The sequence below is a fragment of the Strix aluco genome, chromosome 1 (assembly GCF_031877795.1).
Source record: "Strix aluco isolate bStrAlu1 chromosome 1, bStrAlu1.hap1, whole genome shotgun sequence".
Lineage (NCBI taxonomy): Eukaryota > Metazoa > Chordata > Aves > Strigiformes > Strigidae > Strix > Strix aluco.
The window spans coordinates 124105191-124117229 of record NC_133931.1 but is presented as its reverse complement, the minus strand read 5'-3'; the positions used below and the strand labels follow the sequence as shown (position 1 = coordinate 124117229).

Below are 12039 nucleotides of genomic sequence, written 5' to 3'. Positions count from 1 at the left end.
AACTGTTTTCCCTGGAAATTTAAGTAGATGTCCAGTTATGAATGCAAATAGTTGTCAACTTGGGAAACTTTTGTAGTCATACTGTTACAGTAAAACACCATTTTGGAGTGATGCAAACAAATATAAAACTATTTTAAATATTTCAGATTATATTTATATATATGATTTAAATTTAGTTAACTTGTTCTTTAGTTAGAAGAATATACTTCCACTTTCGTGCTATAGAGGAAGTGTTTTTAAGCATCAATCAAATATCAATCATTTCTTCTTATTGTACTCGGGCATTCTGTGAATTACAGTGTATCTTCCTTCTGTGCTGGTCTGCTGCTTATTGCTTTACTGATTTATTGAACGTGCCATAAATGAAAGCAGTGTATTATATACCTCTAGATGGGCTTAAATCCTTCTGCTAAAATCTCTTCAGGAAAATTTGCTGCCTTTTCAAAATAAATACTTAGCAGTCTCTTTTATTTTATTAGTTCATACATTTTGATCATGTATTGTGTTGACTGTTTAAACAGAATCAGTTGAAATAAAGAATACTACAGCTTTAAAAGTTCTGCATTTTAGAACATGTTTCAGTCCTGTGACCTTAATATGTATTGACAGGATGATTGCGCATTTTTAATAAATGCTTGCTACAGCTTGTTTCGACTTAGAGTGAAACGTGAAGCTCCTATTTCACCTTTAAATAATGTACCACTCCCCCACCTCCTCTACTTTCCTGTCAGATGAAGTCGTCACATACATAATAAAGCTTCGCAAATCGTTATTCTTGTCGTTTTACATTGCCATTTAAAAAAAGTATTTTGAAAGTTTTTTATTTACCTCCAGCTTACTTGAACGATTTTATTAATGTGACTTTTTCCTTTGAGAGTTGCATAGGATACATGATGACACTAGAACTTTTGTAGTTTCAACTTGTTGTAGGACAATTCTACTATTATTTTAAAGTCTAAACAGGGCTTAAGTTTAGGATGAACCACCACTTGTGAAAAAAATCAAGTTCTTGGGTATTGTTTAAATCATGCTAGGTCTTTTGATCTCTTATATCAATGCACTTAGCAAACACTGTTTAATTCTTTTGATGTCTTTTGTGATGTGATGGTTACTCAACAGACTTTAGCAACTCCTTTTAAGATACTTAGATACTTTTAGAAAGTTTTTTAAGCTATTTGGGCATGTTTCAGTCAAATAAACTTATTCTGTTTGCTAATGATAGCTGCTCTTAATCATAAACTAATACATAGTTGCTATTGCACAGTTTTAAGCAGTCCTAGTGAATTACACAGAGTGAGAGTAAATATAGTAGCTTCTGTGTCAATGTGAGCAGTACACTTACTAGAATTAAGAGAAATCTTTTATAGAAATACTCTATAACTAAATAGAAATAAGACCTGGTGTTTGTAGTTTAAAAAAAAAAAGCACAAACTGTAGTAGATTTCATAACCTCAACCAATTTATTTAAATAAAGTATACATTTTTTTAATATTGTTAGTCTAACCTCTTAGGTATGGAAGCAAATAAAGGTTGAATCTTGTAGTATTCCCTTCTGTAAGGTTTCTTCAGTGAAAGTATTTGACAAAATGCTACAGTGTTTTTGAAGTTTGTTTGGTTTTGAGAGGAAAACAGCTGAAGGTTGCTAGTGAATGATAATAGCTGAGTTGGAATCACCCTATAGGCCTTTATTAAGGAAAATAGCAGGAGTTGTGCAGTATTGCTGCCTTCATCAGTAAGTGTCACAGTAGTAATACTGTATTTCTGGAAGCTGTTATACCCGGGTAGGTGGAAATGCCTCCATTATTTTTAAGACTTACAACTAATTCAGATTAATTCTACTAAAGACATGCAATTCTTAAAAAAAAAAAAACAAACCAAAAAAAAAGCCCAAACAAAAACCAGACAAAACCAGCCAGATTTGAAGTGAAACTATGGTTCCGTGTCTGGCAATCTTGCACATACCTTTAAACTGAGAAGTGCAAAAAACCTGATCATTGTAAGTAAATACTTGTGGCTTTTTCTAACTTAGTGACAGTAGAAGAATGTAAGAATCAAGCACAATTTCTCACCAGTATATAGTAAATAAAGCATCATTGAAAACAGTTGTGTGAATTCATAAAAGTCCATTCATCAAGTTTAATATGTTGGCTGAAAGCCAAAACTTAATGGTAGTGTGTGATTCTTTCCAGAGACATAGTTTATACTCTGTAATATTTTGCTGTAATAACCAGTATGTTTCCCCCGTCTCTTGTGTGCAGTTATACATGTCAAAATGTCCCACAAATTGAGTTCCTTACTGTTCACCTTCTTTTTTTTTTGTTTTTCAAAAAGTTTCCTTTGTAAAGGTTGTTTACATTTTCTTAAAAGATTCATTTTAAAACCAGTGATCACACCAGTTGTGTATCTTTGACTTCCACCCCCCCACCCCCCTCAATCTTTTCTTTGTTCTGAAATAATGTTTTTATCAGGTAGGAAAATGCCTTTTTAATAAGCAGACGTGCCTTTTTTTCTTTGATTGCCTGTCTCTGCAACTCAGCATTTAACACAAATCTTTTCTTCGAAAGGGAAAAAGCATAAGCAGCCAAGGAAGAAGGTATTTTTATTGCGTTGGATTATGCAAGATTTTGGCCAGCCTCCTTAGCTTCATCTGTTTAAGGGTTCATTTTCGCTTGTTTGGCACAAGTCCCAGCAGAGACCTTCAGAATTGTGGTTAGCAACATGAATGAACACAAACTTTGGGAGCTCTTCAATAAGTAGAGCTGGCCAACTGCCAAAAATACAGTTCCTTATATGGGGTCAGGGCAAAGCTGTGATTCGGCGAGCCCCCTATTGTATAGAAAACATACTTGTAATGGCTGTTTGCGTTCTTTAAAATAAAAACAAAACAAAACAAAAAAACACCAGGCTTCCAAGTCTATCAAAATAGGAAGTAACAAAATAGTGTGCAGGTTTTACTAATGATGGAGTCGAGCAAAGGAAATATGGCTCTGTGTAGTTAAACTATAGAGCTGAAAGTTGGACCTTTTGACCTCCACAGCCGGCTTGTGATGTAAGGAACCCAAGCATTTGTGAGACATCTGTTGTCTACCTGCCCTTATTTTGTAAATGGTTTAATAAGATTAAATAATTAGTAGGATAACCACATGGTCGCCATGCTACTAAGTCCTAGCATTGAGTGCATACTTCAGGATTGCAAGGAAGTCTACCCATCCTGCTACACTGTGGTTGTTTTAAAATGCAATTTAGGTATTTTTAATATTTGTGACAGTATTTTTTTTTTATTAGGCGATTTTTTTTATTAACAGCCAATGACAAGTAAAACACACTTTAAAACCCAGTATATTTTCAAAGTACTCTGATTCTATTTCTGTACTCACAAAGGAAAAATAGTATTTTTTTCTTTTAAATACAAGAAGTTTTTGAAAATCATTCAACTTAAAAAAAAATTAATAATTGTGCATTAGGAAAGCTCTTTAAAATATATTTAGCATTTCTCCCCCTTTATAAAAAAAGGATTCAAGTTTTAATTGGTTTTTTGCAGGCAAACACTCTACCTGGATCTTCTCTCAGTCTGCCTCCATCCCACATGTATGGCAATAGGCTGAATCCAAATTCAGCAATGGCAGCACTTATAGCTCAGTCTGAAAACAGCCAAGCAGGTAAGCTTCCCGCTGCTGGTGACAAATGTGCAACTTTACAGGCTTAAGTATTTTTGAAAAGATTGTTAAATTTTACTTTTGGACTCTGCTTAGCATTTGCCTATTAAACGTCTGTATATTGTACTTATGTGTTGGAAGTAAATTCTCGGTTCTCCTGAAGAACAGTGTGGGTTTTCTTCACCGCCCTGTCCTCCCCGTCCCCCCCCTACCTTTTTTTTTTTTTTTTTTTTTTTTTTTAGTGTCTGAAATGTAAATGTTTAAGCAGAGCCATCAGCAGGCAGGAATGCAACAATGTCTCCTGTGACTTCTGTGATTGATGTGTTCAGTTCGGAGCTCTTTGCAACGAGAGTAACACAGCTCTGGGTTTTGCCGTGAATAGTTTAAACCTTTATTTGCATAATTCATGAAATTGCATTACATACAACTTTGTGTGAAAGAGATCCCGTTAGAGAACTTCTGCAGCATTTAATAATCTGGTGAATATTTACCGATTGGCATTTGTACCGTTGGCTCTCCTCTACAGTTTTAATGAGCCTCTGGCTTTGCTTTGTTTCATTCCCTCCGTAAGGATTTGTTGACATGTCGTAGTAGTCATGCCTGTTTGGGGGAAGGGAATGAGTTTAGCAGTTTACCAAGAATGGATCAGTCATGTCTTTGCCCTCCAAGAGGTCGGAGGTCGCTTGACTCAGAATAGGGGGAGGGCAACCTTGAAGGGGGCAGATAGGGTTATTTTATTGAGAGGCCATAGGGAAAATAACCCTTTTGAGTCCTTCCAAGCAAAACGTTTTCGTATATTTAATGAGGCCTTTTTTGTTTGTTTTACTACCTTTTTAGCAAGGGACTTCCCTATGTTTCTGCTTATAAATAGGAATTAGTGAATTACACGCTTTCATAAAGTTTTCAGTAAATTTGCAGAATAATGTGTGCTTGTTAGATGGCAGCGGTAAGTTTAATATGTTATATATTTTATGAGTTGTTTTGGGATGCAAAGTGTTAAAAAAATACAGAGCATCAGGGTTTGCTGTGATAAGCATACAGATTAGCTGTCCACAGCTGTGATTCATTACTTTCACCGTACAAATTAAAAGTGGCTGAGGGGAGGGTACTGCAAATGCAAACCACGCTTCTGTGCTGTAAAACTGAAAGGAATGAAAGAAGTGAACATAATCCATGGCCTGGTACAGCCTCAGAAATGTGTAAGGACAACACCTTACATGCTACAGTTCAGCAATCTTAAACTAGTTACGTATTCACTCTTCAGCAGTAACTACAGATAGAAGTTGAGATTTAAGGTATTTTAAAAATATCTACATCAGCTTTAAAACTCTTATCTATGAAGAGTCGATTTATCAGCTGTGAAATATTTACACTGTAGATCAAGATCTCGGAGATAATAGCCGAAGCCTTGTTGGCAGAGGAGGTTCACCCAGAGGAAGTCTCTCACCACGGTAAGCATTATTTACATTGGAGGGTGCAGGCAGAGGAAATGTTTTAAGATTTGGAAACTTCACTGTCATTTTACTAGTAATACATAAGTGTTTTAAAAGCCTATATATATGTATATGTATGTGTATATACACACAAGTATACATACATTTATTTTTATATGTGTATATATATCCACCTAAAAAAAACCCTAATATGTCCAGATAGCTAAAAATGTGCTGAAATTTACATCAGCTGAAATTAGGTTTACAAAAGGAGGACTTTACTTTAGAAATGGAGACTTGCTTTAGCGGGATTTATCTATCATTTGATCCACATGTACTACTTATCGCCTCAGATTTGTTATCATAATCAGATTTTTAGTCTTATTTGCAAAAATTCCAAAATTCCATAGACTTAGACTACAATGATCACAGGAATAACATGGTCTGAGAAGTTAAATATCAGTAAAAATTTCAAACAAATAATTTCTTCCCTTTCCTTCACCACTTCAAAATATGCAGCAATTCTCAGTGGGGGGAAAAAAAAGTACTTTCTGTGTTCTGCTGCAATTCACCTCTACTACAGAAGTTTGACATAAGAATTCCACTGGAACTGTATCCCATTATTTTGTTTTAAAATACTTGCTGTTAAAATTTCAATGTTGTGTTTTAAGTACTTCAGTAATTTTTTTGTGTATTTTAAGTGAATCTTTGTTTTTAAAGGGCTTTATCTGGATCCCATGTGAATTAGATTTTGTAATGTTATTACTGTATTTTTTTGCTTAGGAACTAACCATGGGGATTTTATCTTGAAAAGGATTTTAGGATAGCTAAAAAAATGGTAGTTACATAGATACAGCATTATAACAATGAATTTGATGTTACAGCATGTGTTTATTACAGTAATTTGTAATAAATATATCCAAATTAGATAATTTAATGTACATGCCTGGTGTTGTTGATCTTGTATTATGTTCCTTAATTAATCAAACGACTTCTTGTCAAATGGGGTGAGAATATCCATTATAATACTTAGGTGTTATTACCTAGTCATGAACTGGCTTTTAAGCTTTTCAATACATGTTGCTTCTAAAACAATAAATAGAGCATTTACAAATTAGTTTATATCGTGTTGTCAGTATAAATACATAGATTTACATTAGCATATAAATCCTTATATAAATAAGGATCATGTCTGTATATACACAGACAAGGGAGTTAAGAGAATTTTGCAAATGGGAATGCTCAACAATTTGGAAATTCCAGGACTTTTGATTATATATTAAGTAGTCCTCTTATGCATACGTGTTGTGGTTATTACAAGTTTTAATGCCTTCTTAGTTAATATGCAAAGGCCTGGTTTTTGTACGATTTGCAGTAGGCCATATTTGTGTTCAGGCTGTCTTTAGGTAGAATATTTGGGAGGGTAAATTTACACTCCATAGAAGCATCATATCTATGTTCAGTGTATGTTCAGTTACAAGATGGTCAAATTTCAGCTGTTTTTTGATGGGAATGGCAAAGAGCTGTGTGATACACCTCAGTCCACAGTTGCAGAGCTTCCTTCAGCGTATGGAAGGTGTAGCACTTCGCAAAGAGCAGATTACTGCCAAGCAAAAGCGGAGTTGTTCAAAAACAAGCCAAAAAAGGATGGGGAGGGAATGGGAGAAATCACTGCTGTAGTTCCAGAATTGAAAGATGAAAAAACTTAGTCTGAAATACCTACCATGGAAAAAATTTAGAAAATTTACCCATTCAATTAAGTTAAATAATCAGCAAATTTCACCCCCAGTTTGTGCGATAAGAAACATCACACGTATGTCAATGTTTCTGAAATGTGTAGGCAACTCCCCACCTTCCCCAGTTAAATAAGTAACCGATTACTTAAAATATAGTTTATAGTGAATAAAAAACTAACTTCAAAAATCTGCTATCTGAAAACTTTGCAACTCTGAATGTTACGTGCTTTATATATTAAAATAATTTTTCTGCAAGTTCTGACTCTGTTCCCTTTGAAGCTTATGAGATACATAAATAACACACTTCTCCGGAAGAACCATGTAATTTTCAAATAGTTGCTTAAAATAAAAACACTTGCAGAAACAATTGTTTGCTGTTGATGACGCAGCTGATTGCAGCTCTTTAGAGAAGACATATGTGACTCATGAGCTGTATGGTCATTTCAAATTCATATTGTTATATCTTTGTACTGCTATATAACCACAGTGTTTGATGCTTAAGCTGTCATATTTAAAATTTTAATATATATGAGAAATATAAATATACCTGGTATATGTGAGCTGTTTCCATTTTGCAAAGGAATTGCTGCTTTTCCCAAGGTAGCACTTAAACTTTTTTTGCCCCATTCTTCATCTTAGATTTAAAAATGTGTTCTGTAATACCTTCATTGAAATATGTATGCATGCTTATATCTAAATGCAGTATTGCTTACAATTAATACTATAAGAATATGAATAACTGTATCCCAAACTTAAACAAAAAACAGTTGTGAAAGTAAGCAAGGTATGAAACATGAAACAAGGGATTCCCATCTCAGTGACTGCATCGGACCTGCACATACAGCACATTTATAATCCTGTTGGAAACTATGATTAACTACTATTTGGAGTAAGGATTCAATTCTAGTATGCAGGAACTGTATCATGTCTAATAGATGAGGTAGGGGTTTAGCTGGAAGAGGATGGATTGGCTAATGTTGCAATACACAGAAATCTAGATTTTCTTTTTTGTTTTCTCCTTCTGTACAGGCTTCCAGTGAAGGATTACAGAGGTTATACAAACAGTCATGTGTTGCTTTGTTTCCACCTTTATGAAATAGATAGGAAACAGTCCTAAGCCCAACAAGAATTTTGTTGGTGATCTATAATTCAAATGGTGCAATCTGTAAGAGTAGCGTTATGCACCCTTCAAAAGCATGCATACAGAGGAAGTAGTTACCCTATAGGGGGGTTGTGTTGTTTTCTGTATTTGTTTTCTGGCTTTGCCTTTTTTTTTAAAAAATTTTTGTTTCGTTTTCTTAAAGTGCGTTGTTTGTGTGGAGTGTAGTACATCTGTTCAGAATGTTTCTGCATAAACCTTTCTTATCACTTGGGCACATTGTGTAAACAACTAGTTTTAAGGTTGTGTTTTGCCGTGTCTGTGCTGAACTGTTAAATGCTGTTGAGTTGTCATCTCTTGTCAGAAAACACTACCTTGGTTACCCATTCATCAGGGCTTTTTGTTTTAACAAGTGTTTTTCTTCTTTCGTCCTGTATGCAAAAGAGGAATTATTTATAAATACTTACAGAACTCTGAAGTCACCTACTTAAAACCTTTTCTCGTAAAAATTGCTTTGCTCTGGTGCCTACAAAATGCTTGACAGTCATTAGGTAGCTAATGTGCTGTGACCACTGCTTATTACGCTAATCATAATTAACACACTGATTTCCTGAGCTGTATATGTTGTCCTGTACTGGGACTATGGTGGTCTTATTGGTAAGTTTTCACTGCATGTAGAACAACATGGCTGTGATCTTGTGATGGCACCAATAGTTATTGCTTAGTTATTAGTTATTACAGTAATAGGTAATATATAAGAATCTGAATCCGAGCTCACTGGAGTTGATTTAAAAAAAAAAAACCCCACACACCAACAACCAACCAACCAACCAAAACCACCAAGCAGCTTTTAGTGGGGCTTTGGTATTGATCCTGTATGAGGAATGGGACCATGCACATATGAGGCCAGAATCCTGAGTCAGAAATACACTGAGCATCTGGTTTTGCTCACAGGTTAAATTTTGCAATCCAATGCAAAAGAAGCCTTCTCACAGGACCTGAGGGGTACCCAGCTTTCTCGGTAGCCGTGTGCTGAATATTTAATTTTCTCCTGAATGAGAAAAGACATGTGGCAAAGGGATTATTCTTTGAACTATGTGTGATCATGAGTGAAAAAGGAAGTATATTAAGTGTGCACAGGACAGGCAGAGGATAACTTTAACTTTCATTGCGTCCCTTGTGAAATAATATTTTCACATAGTTCCTCAAAAATCTGGTTTTACATGATTCTTTTTAGAACAAGTTAGGCAGTGGAATTACATGGCCTTTCTATGTGGAAGTGCCGTTACTGTGCTGATTTTAAGAAATTGTTTTTATTTTCTCAGTTTTCTCTAGGAAAGGTTTGAAGATTTTTTTTTTTTTTTTTAAAGACAGGTGCTCTGTGTATCCATACACAATGGTTTCCTGATGTAGGTGTTGTATAATTTAATACAATGCTGTTTGTCAGTTGGGTATTATGTTAGTCTGTATGCAAGAAGAGGTTATGTGATTTCTCAGTATAAATTCTGACACTGTGAAATATTACATCTATCTTTTATTAAAGCCTTGGCAGTGAGTACCAGGAGTTCTTAATGATTTTGATGAATTAATGTAGTCTTGGAAGTGTAAGATACGTAGGTGCTAAGGGCTGGTATAAGGTAAGAAACTTCAGCAGCCTTTTACTAATATGTTTCCTTCTATCCTTTTCTTTAAACAATAAATTGCAATATTTTCAGCAGATCCCCTGTAAGCAGCTTGCAGATTCGCTATGATCAATCAGGGAACAGTTGTGGGGAAAACTTGCCCCCAGTAGCAGCCAGCATAGAACAGCTTCTGGAGAGGCAGTGGAGTGAAGGACAACAGTTTTTATTAGAGCAAGGCACCCCTAGTGACAGTAAGTACTCGCATTCTGTTTATTACTGCTTTTGTTAACTGTGTTATTCAGAACTGCCATTCAGTGCTTGCCCAAGAATTTTGAAAAACTTATTTTCTGCTGTGAACAGAAATGTAACTGTAGTGTATAATGGTAACATAGTTCTTAATGCAGCACATGGCTTCAGTAGATTACAAAAGAGTTCTCTATAATTATCTACATTTTTATGGATGGGGAAATTGTGTCATGCAAGAGGAAGTGACTTGCAGATCCAGCTGGTCGGTTGCAGAGTTTGGAAATTAATTCTGGACTCTTAGATCCACTACTGTAAATAGTATAGCACAGTTCCCCAGTTTGCTTTATATTGTGTGATATAAATTGGCATAATAATTTTTTATTGTTATATTTTTCATTTTAAAAATCTAAACTGCTTACTTCCGTTGCTGTTTTAAAATAATATTTAGAAATGTTAGGCAGGTGTCCTACTGGGCTTTCATATCTTTATTATGTTCTGCATTTCTCGTGAATTTCTCAAAGCAAGCAAATCATTATTTTCTCAAGTTATGTTTAATAGAGTGGAATAGTCTGAGAATGGATATGTTAAAAGCATAATTGATGAGCAGATGACTTGGATCTCCATATTCAACAATATATCAGTATCAAAGACAATGATTGAATGCATTAATTTTTTTTTTTTTTTTTAAATACCAGGTTAGGGTTTGTGTTATACTTTATTGAACATATTATTCTTCTTGTTGGTAGTGCAAAGTGGTATCTAGTTGGTATTTTTATGAATGGTATCCTGACAAAAATGCTAATTGTGAGGAAATTCATGCAGGGATAATCCTTTAAACATGATAGCTGGAGGACAGGTTTAGCTAAGTCTTATTGCATCTCATTTGGACTCACTGAGGGTTCCTTTGTATGTTCTTGAAGAGGAGGGATAAAAGCTAAATCCTTGGGAAATGACCAGATGTGCCTATACCAGTAGACTTACGTCTGTAGTAGGCCCAGAGGTCATGTTAAACAAATACAATTTAGAATTAAAAAAAAATGGCTATCCCTGTGGCTTTACAGTCACACTCTAGTACTAGTTGGGAAATCCAAGTTCTGAAACCAAATCGGAGTTTGAGAAAACTGCTTGATAAAAATCAGGGTAGTACGGAAGATGATGCCCTTTTTCAGCAAAAAAAAGGGGTGGTAACTGCAGTGCTCACACAGTGCTCCCTGCTGGGTGATTTGTAGATTGCTGCTCAAAGCAAATGAGCGCTCCTGCTCCCAGCAAGGTGTGTCCTGATAACTTCACGCTGGATTACATTTTTTCATTGTTTCAGTAAGTTTATGATTCACTGTACAAAGCATTAAAGCAGAAAATATCCCTTTTCAAAAACTTGCTTGTTTTTACATAAATGTTGTTGGTTGGCTGTATTGTTAGTTGAATGTGTATTTGTCAAACTTTTTCTGTTTTGATAATGTTTAAAATTTCCAATACTGCAGCTGAAATAGAATTTTTTTTTTTTAGTTTTTTTTTTTTTCCCCCCAACTATGCAATTAACCTGGTGCTACTAAAATAATACTATTTTTATATTCTGGTTTGGGGATAAGTTGTCATATCCTGCTGTTTGCTTAACATGAATGTCAGCTCTAATGATGCAACTTTACTTGTATTTAACCCAGAGTGTAGATATATTGCGAAATTAGTATCACATGCTATGTTCTTTTTTCTGCACTTCAAATTACACAAAATTGATCCTAAACCTTTCCACTTAAAGTCAAATTTCTGTAATGTATCTCTCAGTAATAATTTTAATCAATATTTTCACATATGACTTAATGCTAGTCTTAAATTGTAATACAGAATTTTTTAAAAAATGAAGATGTTATTAAATCTTTGAATGTGGTTATGAAAGATAACATATGCATTTTAACCTTAGTTTTAGGAATGCTTAAATCATTACACCAACTTCAGGTTGAAAATAGGCGGTTAGAAGAGCAGATAAAGAATCTGACCGCTAAGAAGGAGCGGCTTCAGCTACTCAATGCACAGCTCTCAGTGCCCTTTCCAACAATAACTTCAAATCCTAGCCCTTCTCATCAAGTACATGCCTTTCCAGTACAAGCAGGTAAGCGAAGGAGAGTATTAAAGTGTCAATGTAATTCGAACACATATTTATATGAAATCTCTTTCCTCCATGTATGCCATTGAAGGGAGGTGCGTAAGCATGTAGGATGAATATAGACTAAGTTTTTGTTGATGTGTTTA

The 12039-nt window shown here is 34.8% G+C and overlaps 1 protein-coding gene across 7 annotated transcripts in view; it reads left to right on the top strand.

Moving 5' to 3' along the window:
* MLLT10 (MLLT10 histone lysine methyltransferase DOT1L cofactor) overlaps window positions 1-12039 on the top strand; it is a 131994-nt gene that overhangs the window by 107636 nt on the left and 12319 nt on the right. For 5 of the 7 annotated variants that reach the window (XM_074834214.1, XM_074834206.1, XM_074834170.1 and 2 more), the window contains 4 exons: window positions 3542-3659; window positions 5035-5107; window positions 9640-9797; window positions 11711-11899. In XM_074834214.1, the coding sequence (XP_074690315.1) occupies window positions 3542-3659; window positions 5035-5107; window positions 9640-9797; window positions 11711-11899 (538 nt within the window). The remainder of the gene's footprint in view (window positions 1-3541; window positions 3660-5034; window positions 5108-9639; window positions 9798-11710; window positions 11900-12039) is intronic. The other 2 variants (XM_074834180.1, XM_074834199.1) reach the window with 1 other exon arrangement.